The following is a 20,405-nucleotide window of genomic DNA, read 5'->3' on the forward strand; positions in this document are numbered from 1 at the left end:
CAGCGACTTTAGTGCCGAAGTTTCTATCAAACGGAGATGGAGCTCCTCCCTGAGAAAAGAAAGACAAATATAACGTCACACTATTAAAGAGGAGGATTCTTCTTTACTATACAAATACAGTAAAGTAAAGGGGTGTGTGTGTGTGTGTGTGTGTGTGTGTGTGTGTGTGTCCAACCTGCTGCATGTGACCGAGGATGTTCTTCCTGCAGTCGAACACTCCTCGTCCCTCCTCGGTGTACAGCTGGTAGACGAAGTCGGTGGTGAAGTTCTCGTTGCAGTTCTCATTTCTAAAACACACAAACGTCGCAGACTAAGTGTCCTCGTGCTCACGTGCCCTTGAGCCAAGGCCTCGGCCTGCCGTCCCGACGCACCGCTGCGCCCGAGCGCGTCTTGTAATAATGAAATGACGCCGGCGCAAACCTCAGCGCGCAGTGTCACCTACACACTGTCCAAAACGCTGCACCTGTCCTATTTCCACGGACCTGCGTCCTGCTGGGAGCAATTTAAACCGTGCGATGGTGCAGTGGACTAAAATAGCCACAACAGATGACATAAAGTAAACTCTGCGAGGTCGATCAGCTTCAGCATACTGTAAGTCCGGATGGTTTTTGTGTAATTACCTGAAAACAAATAACTTGTTTACAAGAATCACGAAATGTAAATGAGTTCTCATTAAAATCAGTAAATATTTTTACACTCCTGCTCTCTCTCTCAGTCCCACACACACTCTCAGGGCAAGGTAATGCCATGGAAACAGTGGTGGAAATGTAACACACACACACACACACACACACACACACACACACAAAGAGCAAACTGACTGGCATTAGAGCGCTGAGCCTCACCTGAGCACCAAGCCCCTCTGGATGCTCGTCTTCATCTTCTGCGTCAGATGCTCCACGTTGGCCTGAAAACACAGAGCGAAGCCTCGCGTTACAGCGCAGCGCCGGTGAAGAGCAACCTGCACGAGCAGCCGATCAGCCGCGAATCACACGCCTCCGCCTCATCACTCCGCACACACTGAGGAGTGCAGGGCGGCGTGTGCACCACCAGAGGGCGCCACATTCCCTGTTTCTAACCGTCTGATGGAGAGAAGCGTGGGTTCACCGCAAAGGGAAGGCTTGGCTGTCGTAGGGCTGCTTCCATCTGTAGTATTAGCTTAGATTGAACTATTTTTGCTAATATAAGAGCATCAGTTTTAATCTCTGCTGCTGCTCTATGGTTTATTTACCAGCTGCCACAGTGTGGCTGGTGTTTGCACCATGTGAGTGTGTGTCATCATGGTACGGTCCTGGAGACGCCTACTGTAGCAGAAAACTACCACAGAAGCCATTTTTGAGTACTTTGCCAGGTGTACTCATGTTATAATGTAGCACATCAACATGTTGGCGTATCGTTTGTGTCATGTGAGAACAAAGTGTCTCACACAAGGCAATAAAAACAGAGCAGCTACTATAAAAGTATGTAAAAACCTTCACGAAAGAATTCAAAAATAAAAGAAAACAAGTGTGATTAGAAGCTAAAACAAAGTCAGGATGTTAAGAAAACATTAGCGATGTAGCTTCTGTTTCTAACTGCCCTTAACTGGATCAATAAAGTTGTACTGAGCTGGATCCTGGTGAAATTTGGCGCAGCGGCAGCTCTGACGTCTCATCAACCCGCCCTGATCTGCGTTGATGGGATCTGTCTGTCAGGATGACTGACGCAGCTCAGAGGTTATTAATAAGTTGCTTCATGCGCACTGCCATAATCTGGGTCACCTGCACACTCCTGAAACCTGCAGAGCGGCAGTGACGAGCTGGAAGCTGCTGCAGCCGCTGGTGTGGACACTGATCTCAGCTCTACTGAACATTTGGGTGAGACAGTCCCGCCACGCAACTCTGACCTGCAGGTCTCGGATGTCAAATGGCTCCTCATAGATGTAGACGGTGTCGGCGCCGGCGGCCAGTCCGCCCACGGTGGCCAGGTAGCCGCAGTAGCCCCCCATGGTCTCAATGATGAAGACCCGCCGCTTGGTGCCGCTGGCCGACTGCTTGATGCGATCGCATGTCTGAATCACACAGATTATTGTGTTACTGCGAGGACAAATGGCAGATTTCATCAGCACACGCAACAACAAAAGACATTAAAGCAGAGCTGCAGTGATCAGTCAACTCGTCCGGTACTCAACAGAAAAGTGACTACTTGAGAAAAATTCTGCACATCTGCTGAAGGTGTCAGCTGTGTCTGCAGGCTGAACGATCGATCTAAACAGAAGAAGCGATGATACCGATCAGCTGCGGCTCTACTTCAGATGATGAAGGCGATCACACGGCGAGTGGACATGCAACCACTTCACTCATCTGGAGGCAAAGCGCTGATCAGCAGCTTCTGACGAACTCCAACACAAACAGACTCTTCACACAGAACTGCTTCCAAAATAAACCACCAGCACGACAGAGCAGCAGTCACTCACATGCAAGGCATTGTGGTCTTTGGAGTTCAGCATTTCGGACGAAGAGGAAAATGTACTCACACGCCGGCTGTGGCTTCACCTGTTAGCCTCACGCGTCTCTACAGGCTCAGCAGGTGAACTGGGATCATAACGGATGGTTTGAGGACTGACTGTGAACAGGTGAACCCAGGATTTCTCTGCTGTCTCTGGTCTTTGTCGTTCCCAAAAGATGTTTCAGGATAATCTGCTGTTTGATTTCTTTCACTGATGTTTTTCCTTCACTTTTTGTCTGATTTTGCTGTTTTAACTGAGGCTTCGAACCAAAAACGCGACAGCAGCTTTGTCAAACTATCAACACTTGGCCTCGTAAATATCCTTTGGGGAAGACAAACACATCAGTACATCAGGTCTGGAAAATCGTTTATGTGCATCAATCCAGACCTCGGCTGAGAAATTCTGGGTTGACCTTTTGACTTTACACTCACTTCATTCATCACTCCAGACTCTGCTGAGCTGATCTTCGTCACATTAACAGTCATCGTTAAACACTGCAGAATCCCTCCCTTTGATCGTGTTTCTGTCTCCTTCATGCCGTCTGGGCTCTTACCTCCACGATGGCGTTGAGGGACGTGTCGGCGCCGATGCTGAGGTCGGTGCCGGGCACATTGTTACTAATGGTGGCAGGCAGCATGCACATCGGGATGCAAAACTCCTCGTAGTCGGCCCGGGCCTCGTACAGCTGCAGCAGGGACTCAAAGGCCTGATGGTGGCGGGCGTAATATGAGGTTAGACCACCAGGGGGCACCCTGCATGCTGAGACATGTCAGTGTGTCCTCGTGTGGGAGACTACAGTGTGTTTACAGGCTGCTTCACGTGGCCCAGCGGCTCCCTCGGCTTGTATCCTTCGTCACCTTCTCACTGTTTACAGTATGAACGATGTATTCATTTGCATATTTAATAAACTATTTCTGCAGCTATGAAGCAAGAAATGCTGCTGAGGCGTCAGCAGGTTCAGAGCAGCCTGAGCGCCATCAGCACTTCATGAAGGACACGAGTCCAGGAAATCAAACTGAGACCACGAAGATGCAGCTCTGTAACGTGTGTGTGTGTGTGAGTGTGTGTGTGTGTGTGTGCTGCTGGTTGGCTCTCTCCAGGTGACGAGGGGCTTTGGCTTCCCATTGGCTAAGAGGAGGCGGGACAGGGACGGGGGGTTGGGAGGTTCACCCTGGCTGACATGTAACGGTGTTGACGTGACGAGATAAAGGCTGAGGTGGGACTCCAGAGCCTGAGCGACGTTTCCTTTTAAGTACAGGGAGCGAAGGGACTCAGTCAGACCTTTCCTGCTTCAAAACAAGGCGAAAACGTCGGCCGCATTCAGCGATGCCGGCCTTCATGCCCACACAGCATGCAGACTGACTCTCCAACCACACCGACCCGCTGCCGTTAGCGAGCAGAGCTGCCTGCTGTTTCCCAAACAAACAGAGAACACGCCAGGGCCACGCGCCAACAACATGCCACAACACGTCACTGCATGCCCAACACTTACCTGGGACCTCCGCTGACCAGCTCGCCTCCGACAGCAACCAGCAACAAGGCTTTTCTGTGTCCTGACGCTCTGTGTGTGTGTGTGTGTGTGTGTGTGTGTGTGGATGTTAGCTGGACTCTGCTAACTGTCTGATAAGACCTGCTGCATCGTTCAGCACTGTGACCTTAAACACAACACGGTGCTGTAATTCAAAGATATTTAAAAATCTACTGCAAGAAGCTGTCCTGCTCTCATGCCTCTCGTGTTCACGTGTCAGCCTGTTCGTTCCACTGACGTCTATGCAAATCACGCTTGCAGGTTTGGCTGTTGAGTGTCGGCCTGCGTGTGTTTACACACGAAACACTACAGAAGCATGATCCTCATGACTTATCTTTGCCCAAACTACAAGAGCTTTTAGACATAAAACACTGACAGCCAACCAGGAAGCAAATATTAAAATGTCACTATTTAGTGTAACATCACCAAAACATCTGTGTCAGAGTCATGTGACCCTTCATGTGACTGTTGATGTGAGGATGCGAGCTGTCGGTCAGCGAAGCCCCAAACTCTGACAGGCCGGGCGGTGTGTGTGTGTGTGTGTGTCTTAGGTCCGACGACAAACACACACATACGCTCTCTAACGCAGCCGCACTTACATCAGTAATGGCGTTCAGAGCGGTGTCTGAGCCAATGCTCAGGTCTGAACCAGGTATATTGTTGGAGACGGTGGCGGGGACCATAACCATGGGCACGCAGAACTCGTTATATTTGTCCCGCGCAGCAGAGAGCTCCAGTAATCCCACGTAGGCCTGCAGCAGTGAGAGGCGGCGTCTTATTGGTTGTTGGTGAGGACGCACAGACAAAGGGAATGAGGTGTGGGAGGACAGAGAAGTGGCCTAACGTCCAGGTCTTTACAGGCACAGTGGACAAGAGGACACAGCGTAGACTTGGACACTGGGTATTTGGGAACATGCAGACATAAACCGGGGGGGCAGGTGTATGGGGAGGGGGTCTTAACTCCACATCGAGTTACGTGGGGGCTGATGGTGGGAGGCGGATCTGAGGAAGCTCAGTGGCAGTGATGGCGGGTGGGACGGACAGCGTGGGAGAAGCCAAGAGGAGAGAGCCTGACCAATCACAGTGAGGCACAGCGTTCACGCTCTGGACAAGCCGCCAAAGTCAAACAGCTGAAAATTGAATTTTTATTTTGACTTTATTTACGATTTTACTGCTTAATTTTGTTTTATTTACAATTCTGAAATTTGTTTAAATTAATGCCGCATGTTATAAAGTTTAACTTTCAATTAGCATTAAGGTTCAAACTTGGGAGATTCATCACAAAAGACCTCGACTTGAGTCTTCTGCTGAATAATAAAACCTTCTTTCACTGGTTTAAGTCCTTTTTATGACTGGTATTGAGTTTTTGTACAAATCATCTCCAGGTTTGGCTTTGCAGCTTGACCCTGAAGTAGGCGTGTGGACGGACAAGGAGAGAGCCGCTAACGTTTCCATGTGTCTTAAATGTCTCTTCAAACGACATTTATATAGTTAGAAGCCAGTTTTTAAAACTGAAACGTCACAAAGGGTAAATCAGTGAAAATGAAATGAATGTTAACACGAAACACAGTGAATGCATCTGGAAAGAGACAGCACGTAACGGCAGGAGCAACAAGGCTGATCCATGAAAATAATTCACATTTATCCTGTTTATGCAACTTTTATGCAATTATCAGAAGCTTTTTTGAAACAGAAAGAAATACGACAAAATACTGACCAAGAAAACAAGTTGATCGAGATGTTCTCAAAGATCAAATATTGTGAAATTGAGATGAATAACTGCTCAAAAACCAGGTAAAGCTACAGACCTCAAATCCTCCGATGACGAGCAGAGCGTTGATGTTATGGATCCTCATCTGCTCGGCTATTTTCTCCAGATGTTTGCCTGGCAGAGTTCTGGTGTGGAGAGAGGAAATAATTCAGTACCTTAACCCTGTTAAGATGTTTCAGAGTCATGCATTGTTCAGCTGATATACAGTAAATTTGCAAGAGCGATATTTCAGGAAAAGGTGAGTAATTTAATATCTGTCTCGCTCCTTGAAAACTAAACTCGTCGACAATCATCACAAACGGTATTTTCTCCAGCTTCGACCTACCGCTTGGTCCCGAGCAGCGACCCCCCCTGGCCCGTCCATCCGCCGACATCTCCCCATTTGATCTCCTTGATCTGATTTTAAAAAAATAAAACAGAAGATCTTCGTGTTTTCATTCATTTTGGCTGAAACGACGTCACTTTGCAAACGCTGAACGTCAACATTCAGCCTCTGTTGATGGTTAGGTGATAATACACAGACCCCCCCCCCCCCCCCCCTTCTGGAGAGGAGACAGTCCCTTGAACACTGCTGACAGCGTGTTCTGTCTGACAGGGACGCCGCCTCGAGCGCAGCGCACAGATCTCAGATCTGCCGTGTCGTGTGTTACTGCACATCCACCCAGCAGCTCTGCGTTTATCAGTGTCCTACTTAGCCGGGCTTTAGTCCGGGATCACGGCTCCACTTTTCAATCAAGTCTAATCCTTCTATAGGACAGCCGCCTTCAGAGCGTTGTTGCCTTTAACAGGTTGCTGCTGCTCTCCGCACGACGGGAAAAGTGCGCGTTTGTGGAAAGAGTGAGCGTGACCAGGAGAAAGCGACCAAGACGAAGACGGCTGCGTGTGTGTTTACATGCTATGGCCGCTGTGGGAGCGGAGTAATTGGCTTACAGTAAGCGGCACCATTTATCTGGACACCCTTAAGTCTTATCACTGCAGCCAGCGCAGCAGAGAGGGACCGCAACGCCACTTCCTGCTTCCTGCTGCTGGTCACTGTGACCTCCAAGGCGTGCAGCTCACCCCTGGTGTGTACTCTTCATACAGAGTGCTAGCAGTGTGACGCAGGTTTACAGCTGCAGTCACAGCGTTCAGAGCGGTTTGACCACAGTCACGTTTTCAGGTATCTTAACGTGTCGGTGGCAAATAACATTCTGCACATACCTGAGAAAGGTGTTTGACAGCAGAACTGCAATATTTATTCAGGGTGAATAAACTTCTATTCTTCCATTCTGACAAATTGCAGCAGGGAAAGTTTTACTGACTGCTGTGCCAGGAAATAACGAAAATCAAACATACTGTTTTAGAAGATTATTGCAGAAAAGAGTAAAAATGTTCCAAAAAACCATTTAATTGGGGGAAAATACCATTAGTTTGAGTTGATGAACAGAAAATCGAGTCATTTATGATCACATGAGTCAGCTGGACTCCTACCTGTCCCTTGTAGAATCCCTCGAAGCCGTCGTTGACAGCGAACATTTTGTGGCCTTCGGTGATTCCCACTCTGACGGCAGAACGCACGGCGGCGTTCATGCCTGCTGCCGGGGCGCCGACGTTCAACACTGCAACGTTAAAGGAGCTCTGTGGGTGACAGAGAGCAGCGGTCACACACAAACACACGGCGAGAGAGTGAAGAAAGAGCTTTGACACATTGAAAAACACGTCACACGTCGGCCGTGAGCCGCACATTCAGTGCACAACCACAGCGTGTTGAAGAAGATGGTATATCAGCAACTTTGAGAGGCGATGAAGACGAGCAGGGATTCTGTGCAGGCATGAGGAAGTCCAGCTGGACAAAACTAACTGCAGGCGACCGCAGCGGCGTGGATTTGGAGCCGCTGTCGCCCGTGCCTGACAGCACAGCTCGTCTCCACCGCCTGATAATACCATCACGTCTCATTACTGCTGAGGAGGCAGGCGAGACTTTGCCTCAGAGCAGGAGAGCAGCAGGCAAAGATCCCCTCGCATGCAAGAAGCCACATGCTGCTAAAAGACGCAGTGAAGCAGCAAACTGACCATCCAAAGTCTCCTTCATATCAAAACTGAGCTCACCTGTGCCGCCTGCTGCTGAGTGTCATTCAGGCACAATCCAAAACTGCTGCACAGCAATTTTCAACCCCTAACGTCAGAGTGCACATGGTCTGAATTTGAGTTGTGTGTACCACAAGCCTCACACACTCAGCCACAAACGCCTCGCTGGGATTTGTGGTTTCATAGTCGAGTCAAAGGTTTGAAAGTTTTTCCTCCTGCGATTCTTTAACTGGGTCGGATTAAAGAACAGATGCGGAGAAGCTCAAAATGGACAGGTGTCCAACTCTCAGCTGAACTCTGAGCATGACGTAGCTGATCAGTAAGTATTTCACAACACCGGGTTCACAGTAGATCTGTGTTATTTGGGTGTAGAAAACTGTCAGGTGTGAACAGCTGGCTTTGAACGCTCGGTCAGCTTGTTGGTCTCACAGCTCTTCAAACATTTCCTGTTCTAAAGCATAACTTTGTTGACTGTATGCTCAGATGCAAAGTAAGCTAAACCAGCTTTCACTTCTGCAGCCACTGACCGTTTCGAACAGAGAGAGGACGGAGCCTGTCCACTTTGACTCATGAGGAAGCAGAGACACAGTCAGCCACGGCCTCCGCGGAGAGGAGGGCTGCATCAGGTACACGTGAAGCAGATCACAGCAGACGTTGTGATTGTCCTTCACTGAAGCAGTAAAGCAACTCTTTACACGTCTACCTCTGAGCAGAGCCGTGAAGAAATAAGCAAAGACAGACAGGGCGGCAGATGATGAGCGCTGACGCTGTCGTTTTGTGTCACCACATACAGAAAACACTCAGGAGATACTGAGCAGAGAACTGAAACCCACTCCTCTTTGTAACTGACGGTTATCTCAGCGTGGAGCAGGTCAGAAGCCAGAGTGAGTAAGAAGGATGAACTAAAGGTCTTAACTAGCTGCTGAGAAGCTCTGTGAGCTACGCCTGCACAAGCTGCGGCCTCATTACTCATCACATACATCACACTGCTCTTCATCACCCGCCTCCTCCTCTCCCTCAGGACAGAGACAGTCACAGGAAAACAGACTCTGTTAGTGTCACAAAAAGACTGCAGCACCCACAAGGCACCTGAACAGGAAGTACCTCATGCTACCGAACAAATGTCAGAGCCGCTGGTGGAGAGATACATGAGAGGAATTAAAACTGTGACCATCTGATTGATTGATGTAATCAGAGTCTGGATTCTTTGGGGGTGAGGGTACTTACATTTGGAAGTTCAGAATCTGCCTTCCGGTAGGAGAGGAGTCTGTAGGTGGTCAGATTGTTCTCAAAGCTCCTGCAGGTAACAGACGTTCAAACACAGTTAGCCACGATGGAGGTCAGCTCTGCTGCTGCTGCTGCTGCTGTAGAGAAACACTTAGAGTCCATCAAAGATCAACGCAATCACAGCTAAACCGGGTCAGTCTGCCAAATGGACAAGAGAACAAGAGCGATGTGGATCTAAACTTGTGTGTAAGCAGCTGAATCTGCACATTTCAGCATCAAAGTAGCTGAAGTTGAAGAGTACCTGCCACGCAGTCTCACTGCCTCCTCAAACTTCTTCTCATCCATGGCTTTCTGCACCTCTTGAGTCTGACGGCGAAACACAAAAGAGCGTTAGTTCCTTCTGCTGTGACAGGCTCCCGGTTCTGTTTGAGGGCGTCCCCGACATGCTCGGTGTCTTGCAGGTGGAGTTTTGCCAAACTGGGAGCGCCTGGACCCAGTGAATACACCACTGCTCCACCCCTTTCCTCTTAAGACACATGCAGACTACAAGAGGGGACACAAACCACACACCTGATCTGAAAACACACATTTTAACCAACTGAAGTGATTAATACCCTAAATCAGTGTGTTAGACTCTGTACGGGCGGCTCCCTGGCCTCGGCAGTCCACATGTTGAAGTGGACCTTCGGCAAGATACTGAACCCAAGAACTGCCCTCGATGTACATCGCTAAATAAAAGCGTGTGCCAAATGACTAACTGTACTCCACAGTGTCCTCGCGGTCCTTGCATGACCTCTGTCTCTCCAGCACACACACACACACACACTCACACTCTTACCATCTGAACACACTCCATAAGTGGTAGTCGAACAGCCTGGTTGCCAACCAGAGACACCACGCAGGCTGGGGTGCTGGCCGAAGCCTCCAGTAACGCCAGCACTGCCTCCACCCCCATTCGACTGGCCTGCAAAGGTCAGAGGTCATTTAAAGCTTCATGCTGAGCAGCAGGACGTCTGCGCAGACAAATGTTTCCACTGAAAAGTGTTAACGATGTTGTGATTTACCAGGATCCTGTCAAAGGCAGAGGGGGTCCCGCCTCTCTGCACGTGGCCCAAGATGGTGACCCTGGTGTCAAAACCCAGGCAGCGAACCACCAGCTGGACGTGGAGGAAGAGTGAAGTGGGACGACAGTGAGGATTAAGTCTGTAGCACAATAACATCCTGTGAAATCTACTTTACATGACTACATCCTATCACATGTCAGTGCTATTAAACAGAAGAGCTGTGAATTTAAAGGGCTACACTCCCATAAAAAGCACAGTTCAGCTGTCTTAATATATCATTAATATAACTCGTCATTTGTGAGATTTCATAGCTTCTTGACATTAAACAACAGTAAGAAAATGCAGAAATCAAAGGGACCATGCAAGAGTCAAACACTGAAGTGAAAAACAGAAGGTGAAATCATGCAAAACATCTCCTGTCATGTCACCGAGCGTCAAAGAATGCAGACGTGAACGTGCAGAAGCAGAAAAATAAATTACGTAACGTGCATGGAAAGTGTACAAAAAGTGTGAAACGTTGACAACGATGACATAGAGGACACAAACTTTGAAAGAAAAGCCATGAAGGGAGAAAGAAGCCATGCTTCTGAAGGAGGATCTGTGGGTCCAGGACCGGACCAGGTCGCTCCACCGTACTTACATCCTTGATATAATCGGGAGTTATTGCCTTGTTGTGGCTATCTATGGCGCCCTCAGCAACAATTATAATGTTCAGCCTTTTCTTATCGGCGCGGTTCTGGAGGGATACACAAGCAGAAGCATTTGACAACATGACAGAAAACGTTTTGCACGGCCAAAAGCTGGATCCCACAACGGAGGACGATCACAGATCAGCTGTAAAGAGCACCGGGACGTTTTGACATCTGGCTGGTTGTCTGTCTTCAGCAGGAACTTGCCACATTGTGGAGAAGCTTCATATTGACGGCTAGCTGGGTGAGCTAACACACTGGTGCTCTGTCTTCAATGAGGCATGCTAGCAGAGAAACAAGGTTTCACCTCCTGTGAGAACGACTGACAGCACAACATTAAAAGAGCTGCTGGTGTATTAAACAGGATTAGCTTAAAGATGAACACGCAGGCTGGATTTGAAGCATTTCTTCCCTGTTTTGAAGCCACTGTTTCAAACAAACAATTCATGCTTGCTAGCTAGCACTCTTCTTCTCTTCCTTTTCCCAGCACCTTTACAGATGACTAAACGCATTACTGCCGCCGACTGTCAGCCCGTGGAACTGCATGAAGCTGAGTCAGATGAGTGGGGCCAGTTTGGGAGCTGGCCAGCAGCTGAGGTAAGAGGCCCTTTAAAAGTTAGCTTTGATTTACAAGCTGACAGCCTGAGCTGTGAGTTTTATGGCAGCTGAAGAAACCTAAGCCTTCTCTCAGAATGTGGCAAGTGTCCGGACGAGAAGAAAGAAACCATTAGAAGACGCCGCCGTCTGTTTTTCAGACATGTTGATATCCTCCAGCCGGTCCAGCTTCTGGTTTCCCCTCTGCGTCAGTCTGAAACTGAGCTCTACTCACATCCTTCACAAAACCAGAGGTTATGGGTTGTCCTTGTCTGTCAATGGCTCCTTCGGCAACTATGATAATGTTCAACCTGGAACCTCGAGATCGGCTCTGAACGACAACAAACACACTCAAGACATCAGATCTACTGGAAACGTATCAGCATCAGAGAGCGTGTCCTAAGTGTACTATTGAGTACTGTCAAAGTATAACAATACTTTACACTGCAAAAAGATCTATAAAATGATGTGTGTCCACGGGTGTTTCCACGGTCACATGCAGCTGGCTCTGTGGCGCAATGGATAGCGCATTGGACTTCTAGTCAAACATGAGATGTGATTCAAAGGTTGTGGGTTCGAGTCCCACCAGAGTCGCTCTATTACAGAACTCTCTCAAATCGATAAATCAGTATTTCTAAAGTTGACATTCTCAGTAGCTGTTGTTGTTTGAAGGGTGATGTGGAACAGTTTAGCTTAGCTTGATTAAGTAGTACCTTTAATGGGGTTGTGTTTGCAGTGTACAAGTGAAGCTGAGATGAACTACACAGTAGTAGTTTGGGGAGTTACTGTGAGTTATGATGTTCTGACATTTTTTACAGTACAACTGGCTCTGTGCTGCTTTACAGTGTAAGACATGTCACCGAAAACCAGCTGGCTCTGTGGCGCAATGGATAGCGCATTGGACTTCTAGTCAACATGAGATGTGATTCAAAGGTTGTGGGTTCGAGTCCCACCAGAGTCGCTTTTGTACAGAGACTTTGAAACAAAAGCTCCTTCAGCTGCTGGACCACAGTGAAGTTAAACTTGATGCAATACTTAAACCTGACTCCACACCAACAGGGGGCAGCATATCGGCAGATTAACCACTAAAGGTTACCAACTGCAGCTGCCATGAGCTCGGTTAGCCGTGCAGCTCGCAGTCCTATTGGCTGTCTCTGGCCGGACTTTGACCAATTTCTTCACATTCTGTTGATAATTTAAGCTAGATTTGGAATATTTTAATCTAAATTCCTTCATGCTGCTGCTTTAATTCTCAATTTTACAGTATTTCCAAAAAAGTTGAGTTAAGTTATCAACACAAACGTACGTGACTCCTCCTCATCCTCCCACAGACGATTCTTCATTACAAACAAACTGTTTAAGCTGCTGTCTTACACTTGTTCAGGAGTTATAATGTTATTGTTAAAAAAAATATTAAAATTACTTTTTTTTTTATTAATTGCATGTTTCCAGAACGACACTGAAATTCAGAAAACAAAAAATTATTCACCACTTTGAAACAGAAACAGCTAAAATGGCAGCTGTGATACATAAAGCGTACTATTACTACTGTGTACGTCTGAGTATAAGTACCCACATTAAACAGAAAGATAACTGATAGTGTGTGTGTGTGTGTGTGTGTGTGTGTGTGTGTGTGTGTTACCTCAGACAGTTTCTGACACATGCTGTCTTCCCAGCCGTCTTCAGGAGGCATCTCTGGAATAAAAACCCAGTCTGCTCCACATGCCAGAGCACTGACCAGGGCCAGGTATCTGCACACACACACACACACACACACACACACACACACACACACATTTCAATAATAGTCTTACATTTCTTACAAAATACATGTTTTATGTGCATGGATGTGCTCCGACACACGGGGAGGCGCCTACCCGCAGTGCCTGCCCATGACCTCCAGCACAAAGGTCCTCTGGTGGCTGAAAAAAAAAAAAAAAAACATCAGAAACAAGGAAAAGCACTTATCAGCGAAACCCAGCGGAGCTGATGTTGACACAGCTCAGCGTATGAATGAGACGCAGCATCTCTCCTCTCAGGATTTGCTCACCTCTGAGCGGTGGTCATGATGGCGTCCACCACCTCGATGATCCTGTGCAGCGCCGAGTCGGTGCCGATGGTCATGTCCGTGCCGCAGAAGTCGTTGTCGATGGAGCCGACCATGCCGACGATGTGGAGCTCCGAGTTGCTGCGGGCCGCCTCCTTGTCGATCAGACCTGAAAAACGCCAGAGGGAGACGAGCTCTCGTTAGGAAGCTGGAGCGCCGCGGGGCGTGACGTCGAGCCCTGCGGCGAGCGGTCACCTTGCTGGAGCAGCTCGTCCAACAGGCCGCTCCACTCCTCCCTGAACAGGTTGGCCCCGGTCAGGCTGCCGTCTCCACCAATCACACACAGGTTGGTGATGCCTCGCTGCACCAGGTTGTGTGCGGCTTTCAGGCGGCCCTCGTGGGTTCGAAACTCCTTACAGCGGGCGCTGCCGATGACCGTGCCGCCCTGAGGGAAACGCAAGAGCTGAATTTAAGAGCTGATTGGACGAGGACTCGTGGACAGTTCATTTCAGCTTCATCTAGAGAGCGTGAGCTGAACCAGCTGAGGAAAACTCACCACTTGCAACATGCTGGAGACACTTTCCCACGTCGCCTCTTTGATGTTGTCTCCACCGTCCACCATCCCCTGGTACCCCTGAGAGGAGACACGAGCACCGTAAACGTTCAGTGGATCCTTCATGACATGACGGAACATCTGAGACGCCGTGACCATCAGCGGACACGTCAGTTCTAAATATATGTGAAAACAGTATCATCGAAATAGGATTAGAGCTTGAATACAGATGTTCTGGATGGTTAGTGATGCTTTTCAGGTGCTTTTTTAGTTGCAGCGTTGTGCAAACCACCGCCCAGAGTCCACAACAAAATAAAGGCATCATGGCACTCAGCTGTCATTACTCACAGCTCGGTGCTTATTCGCGGCTGATGGGGATGACAGCGCAGACAGTGAAGGATGAAGCCTGCCCCCGGTAATCCAATTATATCCACACTGAGACCAGATCGTCTCCATCGTCCACCGCCACCGCCGTCGGTGGCGTCGTGCTCATTCAAATCGCAAATATATCCTCAGACATGTGATATGGAACGACTCTCAGACGTTCAGAAAACAGAGATTTACTGATTTTCATTCACTGATTTCTGATTCTGTTGCAGATTATCCTCATGTGGCACAGCCGAGTTTTATTCTGTACTGAAAATGTCACTTGAATTGCTTTGATGTGCATCAAAACAAGCCAATTTTCTGTGTCTGTGTTACACCTTCAGTACCCATATGAGTGCAAATATTTGCCTCACTACCACAAGGTCACAAACACAGACGGACCCTCGAGGGAGTTCAAACAGGAAGCAGAAATTCCCTCTATGGACTGTGAATAAATAAGACGTCCAGCCAGCAGAAATATGACCAAGAGAGCGACCAGGGAAAGAGAAAAGGGCTCAGGCTCTGCTTCAATTTAAAGGTAATATCAACAAACGTGAGCTGTTTCTGCGAGAGACAAAGCGCCGTGATCTGCATCGAATACAGTGTTTTATTACCAAAGCCCCCCTGTACAGCGTGAAAAGCACTGCAGACTGCTGCTCCCTGCAAATCTGTACATATTCCATCACCTGCATCGCCCATTGTGGTGGCTGAATGTGATCCAATAACCGCTCCTCCATTCTCAAGTCAACACCGGCTGTAAAATGTGCTATTTGCTAAGACATTTCAGCCTGGATTCAACTTTTCAAGGTCGAATCCAGGTAACGCAGGACTCTGCAGGGCGATATCAGGGGTCTGGGCCCTGCTGGTTCTCTCAGAGACCACCGCAGCCCCAATCGTCAGTGCTAATTTAGCTCACTGTCACTGAGTCACAGAGCCTCCCCGGAGGCCCGTCTGGAGCCTCAGTCATGGGTCTGGCCTCACCTCGTGGATGAAGTACACCTTTGCTCCCACATAGATGCCCATTCGGACGACGGCCCGGACCGCCGCGTTCATACCTGGGAACAGACAGAGAGGAGTCAGTGTTAGTGATGTGTTTGACAAATGAGCTGCAACGTTATCTCACAGCCTGTCTCAAACTCTGCGGACGCATCTCAGTTTTCATCCCTGCCAAGACCGGCTAAGAGGGACGTTCTCACAAGGACGCAAATAATTAAAACCTGTGTGAATCCAATGATCCGAAAGAACAGAACGTCAGAAAAACAGCAGAAAAATCTGTTTCTGATCATTAAAAAAATCACGTTTAATAGACTTTAAAAGCCACATTTCACATCAACACCTGCAGCCGAACTCCTGTGAAACGAGTTTTTCTGCGGTACTCTCAGCTCCGTGCTTGAATTTGCCATAAAAAAAAATGTTTTATGATTTCAAAGAAAGATTACAAAGCTTCCTTCTTCCACTCAACTCCGGGGAAAGCAGAGAGACAGACAGAGAAAACAGAGGACATAACAGCATCAGACAGGCCAGGAGACAACAGGAGGGGTAAAGAGGTCAAAAGAAAGAGGGGGGACGAGGGCGCCTTGAATCAATCATCATTTAATCAACAATATCTGACGGACAACAAGCTCAGACACGCACTGTGTGACCTGCTGACATTTTGCTTCAGCGCCACAGCGTCCACACACATCAGGAGCTCATAAATAGCGTGTTTTCGTCCGTGCTGAACGGTCTCCAGAGCAGCTGACCAGGAATCAGCCTGATTATTACCAAACATTTCTGCTACATGAGGCAGTCTGATGTGAAGCGATGACTGAGGCGTGGCAGACCGGGCTCAGCGGGCACAAGCTGTCCCTCACATCCAGCAGGCCTCTCAGCCAAACACCCTCCCACAGCGCATGCATTCAACAAGCCGGCCCATTCACTGGCCCTTATCTGCAGAATGCACACCGGACGTGACTACTCCTTGGGTGACAGTGTCGTGCTTCAGGCTCTGCTCGGACAGACGGCAGCACTGCATGACACACACGTAGCCGCTGCATTCAAGACAAAACATGCAGCAGATCCTCAGAATGAGGCGCTGGAGGAATGTTTGGCACGTTTGCAAGAAGAAAATAACTTAACACATGAAAGAATATCAAAAAAGAAGCCGAGCAGTAAGTAAATAAACGCTCCTTTTCCTCAGTTACAACATTCAAATGCAGGTTACATGCGGTGTGTGTGCGAGCTCTCAGGCAGCGCTGGACGCTAACGAGGACTGATGGGACGAGCTAGTGTTGCTAAGAGACCGGGACTGCGCTGATTGGCTGAAAGGGGTCTGAATTGGACAAAACGTCCAATGAGTTCAACTAAAAGGAAAACAGAGAAATGAAGGACGTGCAACGAACCACACAAACGCGTCTCACCTCTGTGTGTGTGCGTGCATTCGGACCGTACTCTCAGAATAAAACACACACACACACACACACACACACACAGACAGAACTGAGGGAATGCTGTGAGCACTCCCCTCCGGCCTGCTGGAATGACTAAACATCTGATCAGATCTGTGTGTGTGTGTGTGTGTGTGTGTGTGTGTGTGTGTGTGTGGTCGGATATTTTGGGAAATGCAAAGGTTGGGTGCAGAAATTCATGGAAAGTTTGTTCAAACTGAAGATGGCTGTCAAAGTTTTGATCTACTCATGACCACCTGTCACCGCTTCCATACACAGAAGGCGACCAACTCAGGTGAGTTTTCACCTTTCAGCTTGTTTCATTTCATTCAACGTCAAAGAAGGCAGAAACTCTCTGCCCACGTGCCGGCATCTGAAACAGCTCCTCAGCAGTCCTGACTCCAAACCAGCAGCCGGATTTTATGAATGACTGAGACTCAGGATGCTGGATGTTTGACGCTGTGCATCGTTTTCACACAGCTTCAGTGAGACCTGATGAAAACACACTGCTGCGCGTTGTTACGGCGCAGGCTGACTCTAATATCCAGCGTGAGGGCAGATGTGCAGTGAAACGCTGCAGCGACACTGAGAGACCATCACATCACAGCATCTCACTGGCAGCCTATAGGCACAGCGTTATGTAACAGCCAACCACAGCTGAGGTTAACATCCAGACACAGACACACCATAGGAGGACGATATCCTGCTGAATGTGTGTGAGTAAAAATACACGCACTGATGATGAGCACTACAAACACACAAAAACACCACAAAGTGAGAGAAGAGCAGCGCCTGAGCATCGCTGACAGGCAGCACGTTTCTTTGGAGATATTGAATAAATTCCACTTATTAACATGTAATGATCTTATTTATCTTTAAAACATCACTTTAAGGGCAGACTGTCTTGTTTATTTCAATTAATTTCTTTTTCTCTCTGTTCACCAGCACATCCCTGCATACTCGCTGTTCCTCACGTAGGCTGCTCAACCCTCCGTGACAGGATGAGTAAAGCTGCGCGAAAACACACCGGAAGAGGACAGAGCTTCCCTTCAAAATTAAAGCGTCGCGCCGCAGACTGCAACATATTATATTTATTGTGAAACACTGCTACGGAAGTGCTGTGTCTCACTTTGACTACCTTGACACTGGTCCTCTCACGACTCATCGTCAGTGATGCAAGGCACGTGTTTCTACGCGTCCACGGTGATGCAGGAGCCGTTTTTCCCAGGAAGTTAATTTCATCACTGTCAGTTTGACTTCTTGAGTATTTCACCATTACTTATCCACACGAGTGAGAGGGTACTCATGAACTCTGTGAAGGCAAACTTCCGTGCTGCCACATCTAACAGTCCTCACGTAGTTCTTAAGGGTTTTTTAATGCAGCACGAGACCTAAAAACTACACGATGAGGGCAAACACAGGAAGTCCTGCATCAGAAATCCTGTTATTTAGACCTACAGTGAGGTCACCGCAGACTGACTGAACTCCTGGTGGGAACATTAGACAAATATTACAGTCATGATTAAATTAGATGCCCTGCTGGCACCGTGGGCGCGCACAGGGACGCAGGTGCACGTACAAACACACACACACACACACGGGCCATCCATTCTGTGCAGGAAACACAGCCCATACAGGGTGTGTGAGAGGGACACAAACAGAATAAAAAGCGAGTTTCAATCTTGTGAAATATTCACTGATTTCGACCACTTGTTGATATTAGTGCCGCTTCCAGGTGATCCAAAAGCACCTGCTCTAACCTTAAACAGTCCTGGATTATCAGTAATAATAGATTAGTAAATCTATCTTTGTACCTCGGTGATAAATAAAGCAGCATCCAGTAAAAATGTGTGACAGAAGTGTGAATGGGAGCGTCAGAGGTTGCATAACCGCCATGTATTCATTCACCACTCTGTAAGTAATCAGGCAATATCCAGAGAGGAGGATATATATGTATACTAATTAACATGAACCCAACTTTTCCTTTTTCAAGCACGAGACGGAGCCTTTTTAACGCGCACATTAAGCGATTGGCTTCACGGGAGAATGTAACTGTAACGTAACGAGTCCGACAGAGGACACGCTTCAGGCTACGCATCCATTATCGGACAGGTCTCTCTCTGACGCGCTTCTGTCGTTTTTCCAAATTAAATACGGACGATTACTTTCAGAAAACGTCCACCCGACATTAAAACAGTGGGACATACTATATTTTACCGAAAGTGCCGACAGCGACATGAATATCTCTTACTGAGACTAGCTAACCTAGCTTAACGCTCGTGATTTCGCGGACGTGCCGCTTTGAGAAAACAAACATAACGGCCGTGACGGTTTCTAAAATACCGTCAGACATCACTGTTTGAAAGCTCAGTGTGTTTTCCTGCTGTTTATTTTCTGTCACGTTACTTCGAGGTCACGGTGATGAATTTCGTACGTTCGGTCGAGTCCGTCCGATAATGGAACTCATACTAAGCGACGTTACCTTGGGCATCCCCTCCGCTGGTCAGCACGGCGATGGATTTACCAGCGCCGGACAGATTCTCGAAAAATTTCCGGGTGTCCTGCCGCTTCGGTACGACCGCGCTTGCCATGCCTGTCCTGGGTCCCGGTCACCTACCAGAAAATTAAAATGTTCAGTCCAACAAGCCCGAAGCGCCAAGTACTACTGTCTGTATCTGTGCCAGGAGAGCTACTGTAGTAGTACTGCAGTGGTTGCCGCCCTCAAGCTGCACGTACACACCCCCCGACCAAAGATCTTACTTTCACGAAGATGATCGACTGAGACGCTTATACCTTCTACATTTTATATGTATATACACACACAGTACATATGTATACATATTTAATTTTGCCTCTGCTATAAGTATTTGATTTACCACTAATTCTGCCAAAGCTAATCTGGAGCCTGTTATGTTTTGAAACAGAGAATATCTGTAACTTTAGGCCACTTTTGATCCAGTTCCCAATTTTCGAAATAGATTCGGAGTGAGAGGTCTTCGTTTTCTGTCCTTCTTTGGACAGAGACTGACTTCTGAGGCAAATCCAGAGCCAGAGAGCCAATGAACGAGGTGTTTTGCTGACTGACAGCTGAGTCGACCAATGGACGACCAGATTAGGTACCATGAACTATATTCCAACCAATTGCAGCGGAGACTAAATTTTCCAGTCAGGAAATAATTCACTGCCAGTGACAATTCATGAATTTCTTTGAAATACAAACACTAAAAAAGAAAAGTGAGTGTTGTAAGAGCGTGAAAAGTTGACATAATGCAACTCAAGATTAGATTATTAGATGAATTATGTAACGGCAGCAACAAAGAACTGAAGGCGCAGGTGTTGAAATCTGATTCTTCTCTGTGGTCCTTCATAATTCTTTAATGTGTATTTCTTAAAATGATATTCTAAAGTTCTGGTATTTGTGTCTTATTATCCTAAAAAGTTTTTACATGATTGTTTTAACTTTAGACAGAATTTGTGACCTCTCAGGAAGTTCATGACCTTGAGTCGCTGCAAACTTTATCTCAGTGACTTTTTCTGAGCACAATATGGCATCACACGCGTGTCACCAGCGAATAGTCATGACAT

The 20,405-nt window shown here is 47.8% G+C and overlaps 1 protein-coding gene and 2 non-coding genes across 10 annotated transcripts in view; 2 read left to right on the plus strand and 1 right to left on the minus strand.

The window, feature by feature from the left end:
* The window catches only part of pfkpb (phosphofructokinase, platelet b), a 22,999-nt gene extending 3,470 nt beyond the window's left edge, over positions 1–19,529 (minus strand). Inside the window, exons 1-21 of one of the 8 annotated variants that reach the window (XM_076745895.1) lie at positions 19,303–19,529; positions 15,376–15,449; positions 14,032–14,109; positions 13,731–13,920; positions 13,479–13,644; positions 13,306–13,350; positions 13,071–13,179; positions 10,786–10,881; positions 10,146–10,238; positions 9,920–10,045; positions 9,383–9,447; positions 9,082–9,151; positions 8,835–8,870; positions 7,258–7,404; positions 6,113–6,183; positions 5,825–5,912; positions 3,042–3,194; positions 1,886–2,050; positions 846–907; positions 176–287; positions 1–49 (exon numbers count right to left, since the gene is read on the minus strand). The exon at positions 1–49 is cut by the window's left edge and continues 51 nt beyond it. In XM_076745895.1, the coding sequence (XP_076602010.1) occupies positions 1–49; positions 176–287; positions 846–907; positions 1,886–2,050; positions 3,042–3,194; positions 5,825–5,912; positions 6,113–6,183; positions 7,258–7,404; positions 8,835–8,870; positions 9,082–9,151; positions 9,383–9,447; positions 9,920–10,045; positions 10,146–10,238; positions 10,786–10,881; positions 13,071–13,179; positions 13,306–13,350; positions 13,479–13,644; positions 13,731–13,920; positions 14,032–14,109; positions 15,376–15,449; positions 19,303–19,411 (2,104 nt within the window). In that variant the 5' untranslated portion in view covers positions 19,412–19,529. Of the gene's footprint in view, positions 50–175; positions 288–845; positions 908–1,885; positions 2,051–3,041; positions 3,195–4,615; positions 4,769–5,824; positions 5,913–6,112; positions 6,184–7,257; positions 7,405–8,834; positions 8,871–9,081; positions 9,152–9,382; positions 9,448–9,919; positions 10,046–10,145; positions 10,239–10,785; positions 10,882–11,663; positions 11,760–13,070; positions 13,180–13,305; positions 13,351–13,478; positions 13,645–13,730; positions 13,921–14,031; positions 14,110–15,375; positions 15,450–19,302 lie in introns of all 8 variants that reach the window. The other 7 variants (XM_076745894.1, XM_076745893.1, XM_076745900.1 and 4 more) reach the window with 7 other exon arrangements.
* Positions 11,933–12,022, plus strand: trnar-ucu (transfer RNA arginine (anticodon UCU)). Its single transcript is given in 2 exon segments — positions 11,933–11,969; positions 11,987–12,022. It is a non-coding gene; the product is annotated as a tRNA-Arg (tRNA).
* trnar-ucu (transfer RNA arginine (anticodon UCU)) lies at positions 12,301–12,389 on the plus strand. Its single transcript is given in 2 exon segments — positions 12,301–12,337; positions 12,354–12,389. It is a non-coding gene; the product is annotated as a tRNA-Arg (tRNA).
* Positions 19,530–20,405: the final 876 nt, after the last annotated feature.

The sequence above is a fragment of the Chaetodon auriga genome, chromosome 12, assembly GCF_051107435.1.
Source record: "Chaetodon auriga isolate fChaAug3 chromosome 12, fChaAug3.hap1, whole genome shotgun sequence".
Classification (NCBI taxonomy): Eukaryota; Metazoa; Chordata; class Actinopteri; order Chaetodontiformes; family Chaetodontidae; genus Chaetodon; species Chaetodon auriga.